The sequence below is a fragment of the Chinchilla lanigera genome, unplaced genomic scaffold, assembly GCF_000276665.1.
Source record: "Chinchilla lanigera isolate Chin_1 unplaced genomic scaffold, ChiLan1.0 scaffold00040, whole genome shotgun sequence".
In the NCBI taxonomy this organism is placed as follows: Eukaryota; Metazoa; Chordata; class Mammalia; order Rodentia; family Chinchillidae; genus Chinchilla; species Chinchilla lanigera.
The window spans coordinates 12,503,869-12,523,296 of NW_004955441.1; the positions used below are offsets into that span (position 1 = coordinate 12,503,869).

At 36.6% G+C, this 19,428-nt stretch overlaps 1 protein-coding gene, 1 long non-coding RNA gene and 1 pseudogene across 8 annotated transcripts in view; 2 read left to right on the forward strand and 1 right to left on the reverse strand.

The window, feature by feature from the left end:
• Nucleotides 1-19,428, reverse strand: part of Srbd1 (S1 RNA binding domain 1) — a 267,356-nt gene that overhangs the window by 128,929 nt on the left and 118,999 nt on the right. For all 7 annotated transcript variants that reach the window (XM_013517552.1, XM_013517551.1, XM_013517549.1 and 4 more), the window contains one exon: nt 18,214-18,321. In XM_013517552.1, the coding sequence (XP_013373006.1) occupies nt 18,214-18,321 (108 nt within the window). The remainder of the gene's footprint in view (nt 1-18,213; nt 18,322-19,428) is intronic.
• Nucleotides 1,477-15,872, forward strand: LOC102009224. Its single transcript, XR_262074.1, has 3 exons — nt 1,477-1,542; nt 6,915-6,959; nt 15,789-15,872. It is a non-coding gene; the product is annotated as an uncharacterized LOC102009224 (long non-coding RNA).
• Nucleotides 18,351-19,230, forward strand: LOC102008895 (annotated as a pseudogene).

A 19,428-nucleotide genomic window follows, 5' to 3' on the forward strand; every position in this document is an offset into this window, starting at 1 on the left:
TAAAGATATATCATATACAGGTACAAGTTCCCTATGATGATGTGATCATTATGTATATCTAAATTGTACCAATAAACAATAAAAAGAGCCAAGTAAAAGATAAATAAGACTTTATCCAAATGGAAAACTGTCATCTTCAAATGATGTCATAGAGAATTTAAAAGACAACCCACAGAATGAGAGAGAATATTTGCAAATTATAAGAGACATATTCACAACTACAAAAACCCTTACAATCCAACATTTAAAATAATAATCTAATAACAACAAATAATCTAAAGAAGAAATGACCAAAGATTTCAGTTAGACAGGAGCAAAAAGTCCAAGAGATCGATTACAGAATATGGTGACTACAGTTAATACTATATTACTGAGGAGTACTAAGAGAATGGATGTGAAGTGTTCCTACTATAAAAATGATAATTATGTGAGGTAATGCCTATGTTAGCTAAGTTTAGTCCTTCTACAACTTATATATACCTCAAAACATCTTTCACACAATAATTAAGAATTTTGTTGTCTTTCATTAAAAATTTCTTAAAATTTTTAAAGAATTGAAATTACCAATAAAATACAGTCTTTCTATTATTAAGTTCTAGAACAAAAGTAAGAAAAGGATCTGAATAGGGATTCATTCAAGAAATGTATGCAAATACTCAAAAAGCATATGAAAACATGCTCAACATCATTAGTCATCAGGGAAATGCATTTCACACCTACAACAAGATACCATTTCACACCCACAACAATGTCTAAAATAAAAAGTCAAGTAAGTGTAATAGGATATAAGTAAATCAGAACCCTCACATACCTGATAGGAATATAAAATGTTGCTTCCATGTTAGAAAACCGCTGTTCTTCAATTAATCAGTTATAACAGTAATTCTAATGTTAGGTATACACTTAAAAGAAATAAGCACGTAAGTTAAAAAACTTACACATGAATGTTTGAGGTAGCATTACTTCTAATAGGCAATGAGTAGAACTAACCATCGATTCAATGGAATATTATTATTCAGCCAAAGAAATGAGATTTTGACACATGCTACAACATGCACAGACTCTGAAAACATTATGCTAAATAAAAGAAGCCAGTCACAAAATACCACAGGTGATATTTTATTCATACAAAATGTGCACAAGAGAGAAATCTACAGGACAGAAAATAGATTAGTGGTTGTATCAGTCAGATTTCTGTCATTATAATACCCATGGCAATCAACTCAGGAGAAACATTTATGGCTCACGGTTTTGGAGGTTCCTTCATCATCAAGAAGCCCCACTGCTCTGGGCTCTGGCAAGGCAGCACCATATGGCAGGAGCCCCCATGGGACAAACCACTCACCTTGTGAGCCAAAACAGAGAGGAAAAGAAAGAGGCAGCAGACTCTACAATTCCCTTCCAGGGGCTGGCTTCTATGACCTAACAATCTCCCACTAGGCTTCACTTTCGAAAGACTTCACTACTTCTAAATAGCACCAAGCCTGTAGCAGGGACCCTCAAGGGACAGTCCTCCAGACCATAACAATGAAGGATGAGGAGGTAGGAAATGAGAGCTATAGGATAAAAGATTTCTTTTTGAAATGATGAAAATGATTTTAAATTGACAGTAGGGATGGTAGCACTTATCCGAGACTACATTAAAAATCAGTGAGTTGTACCCTTCAAATGGGCTTATTACACAGTGTGTGAATTATCTCAAGAAAACCCATATGTAGACAAAATAAATGAAATTGGACCTCCATAAACAAAACCAAAAAAGACCCAAATGTTAAACTATAAAACAGAAAAAAGTTTTATAATTATGTAATGTAACCATGAATACCCCCAAATGAATTACCCTATGAAATAATCTTGAGAAAAACAATGTAATTCACAGAAGAATATACGCAATAGGGTTCTATTTATATAAAGGAGCCACCATGCAAAAGAGCAAAGAAACCCAGAACTCAAGAGTGAACACCTCTGAAAGGGTAGAAGTGGAGATGTAGACAGGCAGCGGGCTTTAGCTGGAGCAATAATGTTGTATGTGTTAAGATGAGAGGTGAAGCATGATTTACTTAATCATTACTGTTTGTTTCTATGGTGTATTTTTAGAGTGTTCTTATAATGTGTAGCTAACACTTGGTTTTAATCTGGAATGCATGCCCTTTTTCTTTTTTTGGTTTTTTTCTGGTACCAGGAATCAAACTCATCACCTCACACTTGCCAGGCAGGTGCTGTGCAGCTAAGCTAAATCCCCAGCCCCCATGCCATTTATTTTTATATCCTCCATAACCCTTATGGGAGTGTCTTTACTGAAGGGTCATATACGCTTATACGCATACACCATGTGCAGCAAGGGAGGGGGTAGTTTTAAATCAATTCAGATTCCAGCATACCACCTTGGGTGATACAGGCAACTAGGTGCTACTCTAAAGGGATGAAAAAAACTGATGTCGTGATCATAAATACTATCCAAATGTTATGCAAATAAGTACAGTTCAAAGAAGATGATATAGTAAGTGTCACAGTAGAAATACATAGTAAGTTTTACCGTCATACAGAAGAGGCTAAGATTAATTCCAACCTGAAACACCTAAGAGAATTTCATGGAGAATAGAATCTAAGATAGGCCATGAAGGAGAGGTAAGGTTTTGACAGACAATGAAGAAACGGTGTTCTAAGGGAAGAAAACAGTATAAGCAATAATAATAATAACTGTTATTATTATTATACATTTAGTAGCTATAGTAAAAATAACAGCAACTGTCAGTTCCTGGTTGCATACTATGTGCAAAGCACTACTTTAAGTATTTTTAATGTCTTGTCTATTTAACCTTCAAAAACACTCTATAAAGTAGATACTATTATTATCCTCACTTTAGAGATGAAGAGACCCAGAGAGATTAAGGAACTTAAGCACAGTCACTGTGGTAGTAAGGGATAAAAGTGTAATTCAAACCCGCCTCTGAAGCCTGAGCCCTTAATTACAAAAGAGGCAGGAAAAATTCCATATATGTTCAAAGAACAAATATTCCAATTTACTTGGCCTACTGGGGATCTAAGAACACCAGGTTGGGGGAGAGGGCAGTATTTAAAAGGAAACCCCTGAAAGGAAGAAACAAATTTTCACTGTAAGTAATAGAAGCAGATCAGGAGAAGATTTAAATGAGACTGCTTTGAAAAATAAACATTAAAAATGAATTTATATTAGCTTGTGTTTAATAAAATACAACATGCAATTCTAACTCTGTGACAACACAATGAGAAGTTCTGTTTTGTTTTTTGGCAGTGCTGGGGATCAAACTCACTCATGCAGGTTAGGCAAGTACTCTGAGCTACTGCCTCAGTCCCCTAATTTTTATATGAATAATAAATGATATATTATTTATGTAATTTTTAAAATTATGAATCCTTTATGAATGACATCAAAGGCACAATATAAAGCTGACAATGGAGACTCAGATTATGAATGTTTGAATGATACATACTAAGACTTAGGTTGAGAGAGAATATCAAAAGATTATTACGTGAAGTGGGTTGAGGCTAGTTCATGAAAGCCCTATCAGCTGACTGGTAAACCACACAACTGGCAAACCAGAGACACTGAAGGAAAGAAAAGAAATGGAAGACACATTGCCACAGTGTAATCAATGGGATTTACTGATAATTTGGAATGGGGTATGTGACAAGTAAATCAAAGATTACAAGTTCTATGCCTAAGAGAGAATCGTTAGGCAAAGGAAAAGGTTATAAAAGAACAAAATAAAATGAAAGAGAAACATTTGCCCGAATGCTAGAAGTCTGATGCTGAAAAATCAGGCATGAAGACACTAGAGACGACTAGCACAGGACATTTAAGATCAGGTATTTGAAGAGAACTGAAACAACAATGTCAATGTAAAATTCACATGGATGCAAAAAATGAACCCTAGAAGGGCATGAAGAGATGATCAAGAAAAAAAAAAGAGAATAAAATAAGGAAAATGTTTGGCATTCTATGTATAAAATGTGTAGAAAGAATGGTTAACAAAGGCAGAAGTCAAAAGGTGGCAAAAGAAACAACAGTGTCATAAACTGAAAAGGAGTCCAGGGAAGTTTCGCTGCTATAGTGAACATGGTGTGATACTTGGGTATGATTTTGTGACTCTGACTCCAATAACCTAGCAGACTGAGATACTCATTGCCACAGTATAATCTGTTGAATGAGAGAATAGATGAATTTTGATAAACAAAAGAGATGACAACTATCCAAATAACCAGAAGATTCCTGAAATGTTAGTGAAGACAATAATTGTGATATCACAGTAAGATATGTGGAGAGGAATTAAAATGAAATATTTTGCTTCTCCATAATGCCAAAAACTGATGCTGTGCATATACTACACTTTGGAGACAAATCCCCAACCCCAAGAAGACAGACACATTTTACATTTTTTTGCTAAGCATAAACCCGTCACTTCTCACTAAGGAAATGTAGTTAAGAGGGACGATGGAAAAAAAGCCGTTTAAAAAAACGAAGATAAACAGAAGCAAATCAAACCTGAAAGATATAAGATTTTTCAAAACCTCTTTATCTCAGGTCTACTTTCTTCATCTATTTTTCATACCTCCCTGCGTAAATCCCTGAATAAGAAAATGTCAACATCCAAACTGGAAAACTTGAACAGGAATCTCTAATATCCTCCCAGTCTTTCTGTACCCAACAAAAAAATTGCTTAAAATAGAAAAAAAAAAAGGCTGATTTCATGGTGGAAACTTTGATTGCTTGTACCACCAAAATTTAAACTATCTTAAAGTAGCATCTCCCTTTGAGAACCATGTATAAAATCTCCCAAAGGAGTTGAGAGGTAGAGGATCCTGAGAGAGGTAATATTTTTTAAGAAATACACATCTAGGTTCCTTTGATAGAAATGAAAATAAGCCTAAGACCTTAAGAGAAGGAAAACACTGAATGCTAGAAATTAGAGTTATATGATTTGAATAGAAATGGACACCCTTGCAATAGCTCTCATTACTGAAGACGTTACAAAGGGCTCTTTGCATCCATATCCCACGAAGTGTTGGCAATAACAACACCTGAATTCTGAGCCAGAAACACCCCAAATATACTGCTAAGCATAACTTAAAATAGGAAGTGAAATATGATAATGTCAGTGGTGGCGGTGGCATGGTTTTAAACAACAGAACTATCTAATTCAAAGATAGTTCTTTGTCACAAGACTGCAGTCTATCAAAAGTTTACAGTAACTCATAATTTTCAGATTCATGAAAATCACGATGTTGAAAGGAAAACTAAAAATGCCTTGAAGAATAGTAGGAATTTTAGGTAAATAGGATAATCAAGTAAACCTATAAATTGGTCCAAAACATATTCATCAACTGCTCAGCTGTGATTCATTCAAGTTCCTTATCACCAAGTAACTAATAAGTGTCGCCTAATAACCCTTACCAATCAAACTTTAGACTAACCTGTATTTAACATAACAACATATACAATATTAGGGCAAATTTATGTATTATAACTGTTGATCCTGAATTAGGTAGGATACACAAAATCGCAGAATCTTAAAATCAAAAAAAAAAAAGCATAAGCCCAAAGTCACCAAAGTACTCTATAACTCCTTACTCCAAGAAAGTTAAAATGGTAAAAAAATAAGATCTTGGCTTTCTAAGCAGTACTATGCTTCATCTCCCAATTATCTCTATGATAGCTCAAATAAAAAATGATTAAAGGAACATATTCTATATGTACAAGAAGATGCCGTTAACCATGAAAGAGGTAGGAGGACAGAGGTTGAATGGCAAAGTGGCACGAATGGAAAGATACATATCTTCTTCCTAGCATCACTCTACTACCTATGTCCTTATATCCATCTCTCTCAACTCTAGAAGTCACTCTTTCAAAGTAAGAGGTGAGCTACGAATGGTATAAACAGCAATAGCAGCAAATGAGCATGGTACAGCCCTCTCATCTGCCTTCTGTAAGTACAGATTCAGATGCTAAATAAATCGCACACATTGATCATTCCTTACACATACTACATTATCTCCCTTCATAAAACCCCTAACGAGGCCTCTGTAGCTCATTCTACATTGACAATTACAGTCTGTCTTGAGCCATTAGCCTAGCTTGAGGGCCAGGCATAATCAAGCTCCTCTGTGTAAGTTAGCTGCGGTGCTGACTTTTTGTATTTTACAGGACTGAATCTTTAGTCCAATAAATTGCAGAGGCCAGGTCTGGGTTGAAATTTATCTTCACATCACATATAAATAAAATGTTAGGCAGATAACTGCGGACAAAATTACAGAACATCAAGAAAATGTATTAACTTAAAAATATTTTAATATCATACAAATGCTTAATAATAAGTATTATTTACAAGAGTTTTTATTACACTAGATTTCAAAAGACCTCTACAAGCCAAGGTTATATTAGTAAATTGAAAATGAAGTACCAATATAAATCTAAAGGCAAGTAAATTTCATTTTCTAAAAATTACATAATTTTATTTTTCACTATTCAGATTATGGAAATTCTATGGTAAGCATGATAGGAACAGATCCAGAGTCAACTCTGGTGAGAATCTAAGAAGTAAAGGCTTTAAAAGTAGGAAAAACAGCCAATTATTTGTGACACAAAAAAGGTATCACTTTCAAAACTTAGCTGCAAGAAGTTCTACCATCATATAGTCAGTTCAGAACAGAGAAAGCAGCATTTAAAAGATGTGTGTATGGGGAGATTAATATTCACCATACACATGGCAAGTCTTCTCCAGTCCCATCACCTTTGTTCTTTCTGCAGCTTCAGTTTCCCACATTACTAAGTTTAATAACTTCTTCTCCTGACTCAGTAAAGAATAAACAAGTTGTGAAATTAAATTAGTTAAACAATATTTGAACAAGATAATGACAACCTTTTTCCTTCACAGAGGGCTGAGCATGTGCTGTGGCCATCTTATCCACTGACAATCAAGGTAAGTGCCTCCTCTGATCATAAACACTGTGTCGGACTAAAGATCCTTCACCCAGAAAAACAAAGAAAACACTGGGAGAGACACAGTTGAAAATAGTATGTTCTTAACCTCTCGCTGACTCTCTTCCCTGGCCAATTACTGGCACCTTACCATTATGATCACCACCACTACCATCGCTTATACCCCCCACTGTACTCCCACCAAGGCTTGAAACAACTGCTTTAAATTTCTTATAGTGCAGCAAGCACTAGCTTGTAAAAGGACGCAAACCAGCTGAAACGTTTGACAGACAGTGTTAAATACCAGGGAATTCCTACCAACCATTGTACTTTAAAAGGTGCTTTGAAGTTGGCTATCTTTCATGTACCTCTTTCATGGCACATTAACAAAGAAAACGGAGCCGAAGTAAATCAAGACCCAAGGTCACGTCTAGAATTACAGCACTGTAGGTACCTGATGAAATACGGATTAATGCTGCATGAGTAGTGAATAAATAAAAGGACTTCAACTCACCAATCAGGGAAGTTTTACAAGTGCTTCTGTACTTTATTCTGCAACTAGACCTGAGACATCATTAATCCTCCATGCCCTGAAACATCATTATCATAATGTGAACCCAAATGTTAGGGTTCCTTCAAAATGTAAGTGCTATGAAGCGGAAAAGCAGTGGAGATTAAGCTGGGTGTAACCTTAGAAATGTACGGATGTGGGGAACTTGAAAGTGGTATTTCAGTAAGTTAGGAAAGCATAATACAGAGATTTAGCCACATAAAATACATCAGAGTCAACACCCCCACCCCACTGCCGCCCAATGCCAAAAAATACAAATAAGACTGATTCAAGACCTCCTATTCCTGGCTCCCGAATCTTCAAGTCCTATATACCCAAATAAAAAGGATCTCGTGAAGGAGTCCAGCAATTTTGAATTCTTGTAATGCAAAATGAAATGACAGAGACACGGACAGAGACAGAACACAAACCTAGTGCTTCCGCACAAACCTAACAGAAGCAGTAAGAAAAACATTTAACTGTTCCTCAATAATTAATTGAATACTTCTCTGGAAAAGTGCTGGCCAAAGGTGAGGGAAGACAAACCAAAGGTGAAGGAAAACAAGCTCGAGATGAGAGAAAACAGAAAGCTGTTTAATGCTACAGAAAACAAGTACGAATCAGAATAGGCTGAAGAGTTAATAACCTCAAAATAAAGTCTCATTATTAATCACTGAATATACACTACTGCTCCTCACATATTCAATTTATTCTAGGAAATATGATCAAAAGTAATTAAAATTATTTAATATTAATATATCTATCTTGTACCTACTATACATCTGTATTCACTACAACACAGAACCCAGCATAAACCGTGACTATACTGGAACTGCTTACAGAGATGGTTACTAAAAACACAAAACAATGGACTCTACAACCCTGTGACACAGTGTCTTATTTACGAAGGTCACCACTTATAGGAAAGTCTATGTATATATATTTCACCTATCTCTTGACAAGTATTAAAGTCTTCAAAACCATCCTTTCTATTCGACTGATACTTCTGCGACAGAAAGTACTATTTATCTGATATAAAAATACTTTCAGAGAAAACAAAACTGTAGATATATGAAATCTGTGAACTCTATGCTTCCTTCAAAGTCGTAAAATTTCAGCTTGGAAGAGTACTTAAATGTAAAATTGTACATACACAAACTGAGATTGGCTGAGAAAAAAATGTTAAATAATTGCTCAAAATAGGACATTTTTCTTCCATTTTTTAAAAGCTATCAAAAATAATAAAATCCCAAAGTTCACCAATTGTTACATTAATGCTGAACATTTTATCATTTAATTTACATTTTAGGTCCTGTGATAGCAAATACACTTGTCTAAACAGAACATCTGTTTTGGTTATACTACACTGTATCCTTGGCAAGAACTTATAATAAAACTAACAAAAACAATCAAGAATCTGTATTGGAACTGGCAACAAAAGCAGATTTGTAACCAAAAACCTTAAGATGAGAAATGACCATCACTGGGCACTGGGCCAGCTCTAATCTAAGTCAATAAATGAAGATCTGCAAAAAGGGCTATGGTTAAGGGTGGGTTGGAGCAACTCCTACAGATATTTAAATTGGACTTAGGAACACAAAAACACATGGGCTACAAAACTGGTAAAACATTTTATTTTGATCAAAAACTGTCAAACTGAATTCAGATCCAAATAGTATTTTAAAACCAAACACATACTCTCTAATTATTTATTCCTTATGCCTCTTTTCCCACAATACTCCCCTAAAAGTTGATTTAAATATATACTTTTAAAAGCACTTTCACCTTTCAACAAAATGAACATAAATTTATTTTAAAATTTACTTAGTACCATAAACACCCCAACAAGGAAACCTTACCAACAGGAGTAGAGTGTTTATAGTAATCACAGGAATGGACAGAGAAATATGTGAAAGATAACAAAATTCTGCAATGTCACTTACATCTTCTCAAGCCTTAAGTGAAGAATTTAAATACCATCACCTTAACTTGTTCTTAAGCATAATAATCAAATTAATGTCCAGAAAACAATATAGGTTGTCTCCAATTCATGGCCTTCATCATTTTGAGGAAAGCTCCTCATGTAAAACAGGTAACGCACTGCACTCATGAAAAATAAATAATAGCAACCACAACTTTCACTCCATATAAAACAGTACTGACTTCATAACATTACACACTTTACATAGCTAGATATATCTCCAATTGTATATCTATGCTTACTGATGTGTTAGAAAGTAAATTTCTTTAAAGCAAAACAAAAAAAAAACAGGTAAGTCAGGGCAGGAGATATCTGCTGCATGTTACTTGGATAGGAATGATCCATGATTGGAGTCAAAAAAAAAAAAGAAATCTTAGAAATCATCCCACCAAAATTTCTACCAAAATACCCTCTGGCATCATGAAAGTTCACATAGTAAGATCAAATCCAAAAAGTAAAGACTTTCAAACACTTTTCAGATACTTCTTCTAATAAATCTCAATGTCTACAAATTTGAAAATTAGTCCTCCAAACCTCGACTAAGTTATTGACTAAAATATTAACTAATCCAGTGTCCAGGGCATGGCACTGGGGCTCTCACACCACACACCCATCTATTAGCTAATCAGCAGCTTCGTGGCAGCCACATAACCAAGACTCTAGTTTATCCAGAAGAGTGTCAAGACGCCACCAAAAGCTGTGCCAAGATCCAGATGTATCTACCAGTCTAATTTTCCTAACAGAAAATGAAAATGTTTTATTCATAAGAGCATGCACTCTTTCTTTCTAGAGTTCTACTGTTCTTTCTTACATACTCATAAACTATCCTCTCATAATAATCTTGACTGATCAAGATCACACTCAATAATCATGTGCATAATCTATTTCACCTTCGGAACATCAAAAAAACCTGTTTATCTCAAGGCTTTCACAATTTATCAAAAATTGCAAAATTTGATTCATAAATTCACCCAGAATTTTAAAAAATGTTTCATCTGGGCCAGAAGATAAAATGAGAAATGCTCACTCTCTTGATGTCATATTATTTTAATCACAATTCAGTTTTCTTTTATTGATACCTATTCTATCATTTCAGCCCTAAAATCTTTTTTTTTTAAGACAAGGTTTAAGTTGCCCAGTCTGGCTCTGAATCTATGATTCTCTTACCTCAGCCTCCTGAGTGCTGGGATTAAAAGATTGGGCTACTGAGCCTGGCTCTCCAAAATCATTTAATCTCACAATAACAGGAAGTGAGTAATACCACTTCCTCTTTGGCACTGATTAGATTATAACAATCAATTAGCACTACCTACAAGCAACAGGATCCCCTTTCTAACTTTGTTTTCCTTCAGATGATCGCTAAAAGCTTTTTTATGTTGTACAGTTGAGATAAAAAGGTAATAGATGAATTTGAGCTTTCATCTTCTAGTACTATATGTGATAGATCAGCAAATCCCCTCTTGCATATATCCTTGGTTCCTTACACATTTTTCAGCTTCGTATACATCCTTGTAAAATTCACACTGAGCGGGAAGCCTGCAGTCAGCACACACAAACTGGTTTACTTTTAGTTCCCACTCTTTTCCTGGTGGCCACTTCATGAAGTCAATGTGCTCTACTCAGAACACAGTGGAATATTTGTATATTACACACTGTGCCTAAATATATAAGAGCTAAATCACAGATGAGACACTAGGAGACATCAGAAGATTAAGAAAAATGCACGAACATTAAATTGTTCCAAACTTGGTTTGCAAAGAAAATTCACAATCTTCTTCTAAAAAAATAAATAAAAGCATTCTTAATAGAAGATTTAAAACATTTTTAAATTTACTTTCATGGGTAAGGACTTGTTCTACAAACCAATCTCCTAAATATTTTTGTTTGTTTTTCTACTACAACTGTTTTACATTCTCTGTTTACAAAATTGTGTTAACAAAAGTGTATCTCTGAATTGGCCTACTAGAAGCCTTTTCTCTTGCAATAAAATTGCAATAAAACTTTGACATGTGTTAATAACCAGTGTTCAGAAAGTTTTCTTTGACATGAGGAATCTTAACTGAAAAATTTCTATTAATTTCAACTTTTTTCCAGAAAACCTATAAAGAACCATGGGTCACATTTTTACTGATAGAGCACATTTGTCCCGTTAACACATCTCAGTGTAACCTGTGAGCCACTACCCAATTCGCTTTGTTAAGAGGGCATTTTGTCATTTTATAAGGTAGTCTGAAGTACATTTCTAAGAGCTTCCTACTATTTTGTTACAGAATCTTTCAGGCCAATCTTTGCCCATTTTTTTCAGAGTTCCAAAACTTTTAAAAGTATCAAAGGTTAGTGGATTTCATTCAGCATGCTCCTCAGATTTTTCTCACCATCCTCTGACAAATACACATAGTAACCCTATACACAACACTTACATGCGACCAATGCAAATATTCATGGTAATACTTAGCCCACTGCACTATCCTTTTATATTTAATTTGGTTTTGATTCCTCATTTATTTGTTTCCTTATTGGTTTGGGCTGGGTTGGATTCCGTGATGGTCCTGAGAATTTAGGGCCTTCACATTGAGCTACATTCCCAGCCCTTTTTTATTTGTTATTTTGAGACAGGGTCTCAACAAATTGCTAAATTTCCCAAGCTGGGCTTGAGCGTGCAGTCCTCTTGTCTCAGCTCTCCAGAGTGCTAGGACTGTAGGTGTACGCCACCATGCCCGGTCCGCTACTGATTTCATCTTGCTCTAATGGGTGCAGCCTACAATATGAAAAACAGGGCTCCAAACAGCTCATATGACACAGTAAAGTGAGATGAATCTGGATGGTACGAATGAGAACATAAATTCATCACACTTTACTTCACCCAGGGTGGCTTTCTTCCTTTCTTTTTTGGGGGGTGGGGGGTGGGGTGGGGATAAGACAAGATTTCCTGATGTAATCCAGGCTGATCGAACTCACTAGCCCAGAATAGCCTTGAACTAGTGGTGATCATCCTGCCTCAGCCTCTCAGAGGCTGGGATTATAGGCAAATACTACCACACCCGGCTAGCCTGGGTGGCTTTCTTAACATGGATCTCATATATCACACAAAGAGAAATCCCATTACCAAGAAGTAAGATCTCTCTCTCTCCCTCCCTCTCTCCCTGTCTGTCTGTCTGTCTCTCTCTCCCTGTTTCTCTCTCTCTCTCTGTGCTTCCTTGCTCTTAATTCTCTGTATATAGATTCATCATTAGAAAAATTCCTCTTTCATGAAAGAAGCAACTGTATTAGGGCCGCCCAGCAGGCCGGATCCCCACACTGTAACTATTCCCAGTTCCTAAGACTATGCTTCTTTTCCCTCTTTGTCTTAACTTTAAGGCCTAAATAAAGAGAGATTTTTAAAAATCCCCTACTGCGAGAAAAGAGAGTACATTAGTCCCCCTTCCACTGCTGGGGCAAAACACCTGACACCTGCAACTTAGAAGGGGAGAGGTTTACTCTGGCTCACAGCTTCAAAGGTTTCAGCCCCTCGGCTGGCTGGCTCCAAAGCAGAAACGGCACGGTGTAAAGGCCTGGCACAGAAAAGCTGCTCAACTCACGGCAGCCAGGAAGCACTGAGCAAGAACAGCAGAGAGTGGGTGAGGAGCCAGGATCAATCCACTGAGTTTAGCACCCTCAAATCCAATAGAACACCTGAACCTTTTCAGATCTAACCCACAACGAAGAGGAAGCTGCCCATGTCACCCGCAAACCCAGGGTGAAGCAGTACCTCCCAGACTGAAGCAGTACTTCCCAGGCCTGAAATACACATTAACTTGTATTGGGTTGTGTGCTCTGATTACCACCCCAGAGAAACATCTCGATTGCTGAAATGACACTGTTCTAATGACTGAGAGGAACTAAAACAGCTGTGAGATCTGTCCATTGCTCAGCCAGGGGTGAATCTGAGTTCAAACAGAGGTAAGGAGCTGGGATAGTAAAAAAAGTTCTCTTCCTGCCTCTTAGTGCATCTATCTTATTCAATTTAACATTTACTTACATGTGAAAACTACTCACTGGATGAATGGACAGACAAGTAAAACAACAAGAAAAGCAACAAAATACAAACACCATTTTTTGAATATCGAGATTACAAATTATTTTTATAACTTTACATTTCCTCTGTATTTTCCTGGATTTGTCAAAATCTCTCTCTGGGACATACTTTAAAAACAGAACATTTAATTGCCGAAAGATGAAAGCTATTTTCTTTTACAATTTTATCCAGTTTTGGTGGCTGAAAACACCGAATTTTAAACTTAAAGCAAATTTAAAATAGAAAACCAAGTAGTAACCTCTGTTTCCCAGGAATATGACAAATTACCTACTTAGGTTAATCCAATCCTAACTATAATACATCTTCTTCAATGCATCTGGGAGTTAGCAAGAAAGAAATACTAAAGGTAAAAGTAATGCAGTACAAATGGGAAGCTTGACTTATGAAGCCAACTTTCAGCCAAGAACAACTACTGAACAGAGTAACATTTATTTTCCAGTTCCATGGTCTCACAGAGCTTTCACAGAATATAAGGAATAGAACACAAAACCCAGGGTTCACCTAAGACAGCTATAAACAAGAGGTTCCTCCACCTACCCTCACACATGTAAAGCTGGGATCCCAAAGGGTTAAGCCCTTGGTATAAGGGTAAAATAGAAATAAACTCACTACATCCTAACCCCGGGGGATCACAATGGATATGAACTGTCTTAGACCTTGTCACAGGCTGATGGAGGGAATGGCTGATGAGAACATGGAGCCGTAAGCCATCTTTCTAGTTTGCAGTCTAAATTCACACTACCTGGGTGGTCAGAAAAAAAAGCTCAAGCCAAGGATTTAATTTAAGTGATCCCAAATTGATTGTACAGTGTCTACAGGAGCCTGTCAGAACCAAATGCAAATCCTCTTTGAAGCAATTTACAATCAATCCAGGCCTCAGTGAATTCCCATAGGAAAGAAAAAAAAAATCCCATGAAAATCAAGAGTCTATAATAAAAAATAAACAGAAGAGGAAACAAAGCTGAACTAGCAGTTACAACAGACAGCAGATATAGACTTGCAAAGATTTTGGATAGAACTATCATGTAGGCTATAAAACACAATCCTTAATATACTTAAGGAAATAAAAAAAGACTTGAAAACATGTTTAGGAACAACCAAAAACTTTAAGAATGATCAAGTAGATCTGAAAAAAAGAACTTCTAGAGATGAGAAATACATCTGAAATAAGTTTAATGGATAGATGGTACTTTTAGTCTAAAACTTCTAGATTTAAATGAAAGCTAAAAGTATAAAATTTCTAGAAGAACATTATGGTGACCTTGATTTTGCCAAACATCCCTTAAATAGAAGCAAAATACATGAGGTATTTAAAATTTGATAAAGAAGACTTCATTAAAATTAAAATATTTTGCTATTCAAAAGATCCTATTTTAAAAAGAATGTAAAAGCCGGGCTTGATGCAACACACCTATAATCCCAGCACTCAAGAGGTTGAGGCAAGAAGATCACCTTGACTTCAAGGTTACACAGTGAGTTCAAGGACAGTTTGAACTACATAGTGAGACCCTGTATATGTTTTACAAACGTTTCCCTGGCAAAGGACTTCTATTCAGAACAAATAATACCCTTATTTAATAACAGGAAGAAAAACAACCCATTTTTTTTAAATGGGAAGATTTAAACAGATACTTCAGCAAAAAAGACACAAGACGGCAAGTAAACAAATGAAGGTGTTCCATACCATTAATCACTAAAAAATGCAGATTAAAACCACAATGACATATCATTGTGCATCTAGTAGGATAGCTAAAGTTAAAAAGCCATAATTTTATAATTCCACTAGGATATGGAGAAAGTAGAACTGCTAGTGGGAATGTAAAATGGTACAACCACCTTGAAAAACATTTTGGCAGTTTCTTTAGTTAATCAGATGCCTACCACACAACACAGCTTTTCCATACTTGGGTATGTACCAAAAAGAAACAAAAGCCTAAATTTACAAAAAGACTTGTCCAAAAATGCTCATGGTCCTTTATTTGTAAGAGTCAAAAACTGGCAACCCCAATGTCCACCAAGAGGCGAATAAACACACTCATTATGATACAACTGTACAATAGAATACTTGTCAGTTTAAAACAATGAACAACTGTGTATATGCTGCTGTACAGATGAATCTCAAAATAATTATGCTCAGTGAAAGAAGTCAGTAAAACAATAGATGCTGTTGATTCCATTATATCTAAGTGTACAAAAGACAAACTGTAACTTTTCACACCTACAGAAAGCCAAGCAGAGGTTCCCTGGGGGAAGACGGAGTTAGAGAGAGAAAGGTGGATTAAAAGAACACAAAGAAATTTGGGTGAGTAATAGGTATGTTCCTTATCTTGATTACAGTGATAGTTGCATGGGAGTGCACATGTGTCAAAACTGAAAATTGTACAATTCCTCATGTCAATTATTTCTCAATAAAGCTGAAGAACTAACAAATAGAATTTCTAAAAGACAGAGATATTAAAACCAAAATTAAAAATTCAGCAGATGGGTTTGACAGCTAAAGGAAAAGCTAGTGAACTGGAGGAGAGATCTGAAGAAATCAACCACAAAGCAGCCCAGAGACACGGGATGGAAAAGCAAGAAAAGTTAAATTCCATGGCAGATGGCGTGAGAGGCAGAAGACAGAGAAACTTTATCTTGATTTTTTAAACTTAATGAAACAAATCAGTACTTGTTAAACAGTGGTAAACGGTGCTCGCTTTGGCAGCACGTATACTAAAACAACTGTGCCGGGCGTGGCGGCGCACGCCCATAATCCCAGCACTCGGGAGGCTGAGGCAGGAGGACAGTTGTGAGTTCGAGACCAGCCTGGGCTACAAAGTGAGCTCAAGGCCAGCCTGAACTGCAGAGCGAGACCCTGTCTCAAAAAGGAAAAAAAAAAAAAAAAAACTGTGAACAAAGAATATTCCTGACCACAAGATATTCTGTCTACGTGAGAGTTCAGATGTGAGTTACCCAGTGTGAAAGGCCTGTGAGTATACAATTTTGATAGTTTACCAAACTGCTTTCTAGAGAAACTGTAATACTTTGCATTTCCACTGTAATGTATTCAAGTACCTATACCACAACACTGACAGAATATATTACTAAACTGCAATTTTGCTAATCTCATAGGTAAAACATGGTATCTTTTTAAAGTTTTGATTTGTATTTCTTTTACTGTGAATGATAAAAATCTCATATATAGTATTAAGAAGCCATTTTAGTTAATCTTTTGTGATTTGTATTCTTTGTAATAGTTTATTGTTCTTTTTATTATTGGTTTCTAAGAGTTCTTTATATAGCATATATAGCATATTTAGAAAAGCAGTCTTTTGCCAATTTTATAGTTACATAATTTTCTTCTCTGTTGTCCTGGGGATTTTTTCATAGTCTTGGTCATATTTAAAGCTACAAGATACATCAAATTGGGGTGAAATTTGGGACATTTTCACTAAATATTTTTATTTGAAAGTTGTATTTACAATCACTACAAATGTACAGAAGATAGTTATATCAAATTAACGTGAACTGGTAAAGTTAAAAAAAAAAAAGATCAGAGGCATTGCCTGAAATAAACAATCAGTTTTGTCAAGGGTTTGTAGATGTTCTCAGAAGGACTGGACGCAGGTTTGCAGTTCCCAGAACAGGGAAGATCCACAGTATTCCCAGCCCAGCTAGAATAATAGAAAGGGAGCCGGAAAGAGCTCACGGGATTTGTCAGTCTGGTTCTTTTGGGAAACACGTGCCCATTGCACCTGTAGTTTGTATGAACTTCTGATCCTCTATGGTTGCCCCGAGTTTGTTTTCCTGACTTACTCTGATTATACTCGCAGCACATACAATACTACACTAAATACCTGCCCCTCCCTTCTGCCCTACCGAAATGAATCCTACTCCTCTTCCCCAGTTACATTTTGCTGTTGATCTTATCGGTCCCCTATTGGTCACAAAGACTGGGAGACAGCTCATGAGAACTTTCCCCTAAACTATCACCCATGGTAACTACCCTCTCCTAGAAGCAAACCTTTCAAGACTTACTATCCTACTACACTTTGGAAAAGGTAGAATCAACTATTTGAGGTCCAAAAGGAAACTAAGGAAACAATGGAAAATGACAGCAGAAGTTCTAGAGATGGAGGGGCAGGCATAGAGAAACTTGGCCACGCTAATCCACAGTTATTCGGAAGTTATCTGAGGAGACGAATGAGAATGGGACATCAGAATTTATAGTTTATAATTTATTAGACGTACTTTGGCTTTCAGTTCTGAAGGGCAATGATGCACAGACTGAAAGTCTCTGGGAGAAGATGGCTAAGTTATCCAGTCTATCGATACCTGCTAGCCTGGTACATCAAACTACGTATCAGTCAATACTTAACGAGAGCCCTCACCCAAGATACACACAACCTGGAAAGTCCCATAAAAATGAGTAAGGCCCAACATGCTCTCTGATCGTTTTCAGGACCTTGTTCTGCTCTAATCATTCCTGTCCTAAATCTCTCCACAAGACAATTTAAATCATCCTGCAAAGCTCTTATCAGCAGCAAGAGGTAGTCTGGGGAGAAAACAAGACACATATCTTAAAAAAAAAAAAAGGAGACTTCATCACCAAAGTAACTGCAGACGTTATCACGCCTCTCCAAGAAAACAAATATTCCTCACATCCTTACCAGTAAACAACATCCAGTGGTGCAAAGTAATTTTTCATTATCAGGTCAGCAAAGTAAGCTTCAGTCTCCCGGCAGGCAGTTCCATTTCCAATCACCACTGTGCTGCAGCTTCAAGGGAGAAACGGAATGAGAAACTGGATGAGTTCAAGGCATGCTCTGAAATCAACCACAGAAAATGTGCAGAATGCACACATACTATTATACAGTGCTTTTATTCTCTCATACGTGCAAGCGACCTCTCCATTATTTCACCAGGTTAACAGATTTAAGTAAAATAAAAAGACTGCCTTGCATTTGGAATGGGAAACAGTGAAGAAATAGTATCCTGTCACACAATTTTAAGAACAGCTAGTCTGCTTCACTACCATCCACAAGAAACCAAAATGACAGCCATCATAAAAAAGTAAACTCTGGACCCTTTCATGGCCGTCACTGGAGCTGAGGGAGCCAAAATGAAGTTCAATCCTTTTGTGGCTTTGAACTGAAGCAACAACAGGGACAGGCATTTCAATGCACCTGCCCACATTCAGAGGAGATTAGGTCTTCCCCTTTCCAAAGAGCTGAAACAGAAATACAATGTTCAATCTACGCCCATCCAAGAGTATGAGGAGGGTCAGGTTGTGCGAGGACACCATAAGTCAGCAGACCGGCAAAGGAGTCCAGGTTTAGAGGAAGAAATACATCATCCACACTGAAGGGGTTCAGCTGGAAAAGGAAACGGCACAATCGTCTGCGTGAGCATTCACCCCAACAAGGTGGTTTTCACCAGGTCAAAGCTGGACAAAGACCACAAAAAGACCCTAGAAAAAAAACTCAAATCTCACCAAGCAGAAAAGGAAAAGGGCAAATATAAGGAAGAAACAACTGAGAAGATGCAGGAAGAAAGTCCTCTTACACGCAACTTTAATGAAAAAAATGCTAGAATTAAAAAAAAGTAAACTGGAGCATTCTGAGCCATAATAAAGACATTATACCTGACTTACATATTATCTTGGCAATTTCTGAAGCTTCTAATTACTACCTCACCCATCCCTCAGAGAAAAGGAAGGAAGGAAGGAAGGAAGGAAGGAAGGAAGGAAGGAAGGAAGGAAGGAAGGAAGGAAGGGGGAAGGAGACAGAGAGAGAGAGACAGAGAGAGAGAGAGAGAAAGAAAGAAAGAAAGAAAAAGAAAGAAAGAGAGAGAGAGAGAGAGAGAGAGAGAGAGAGAGAGAGAGA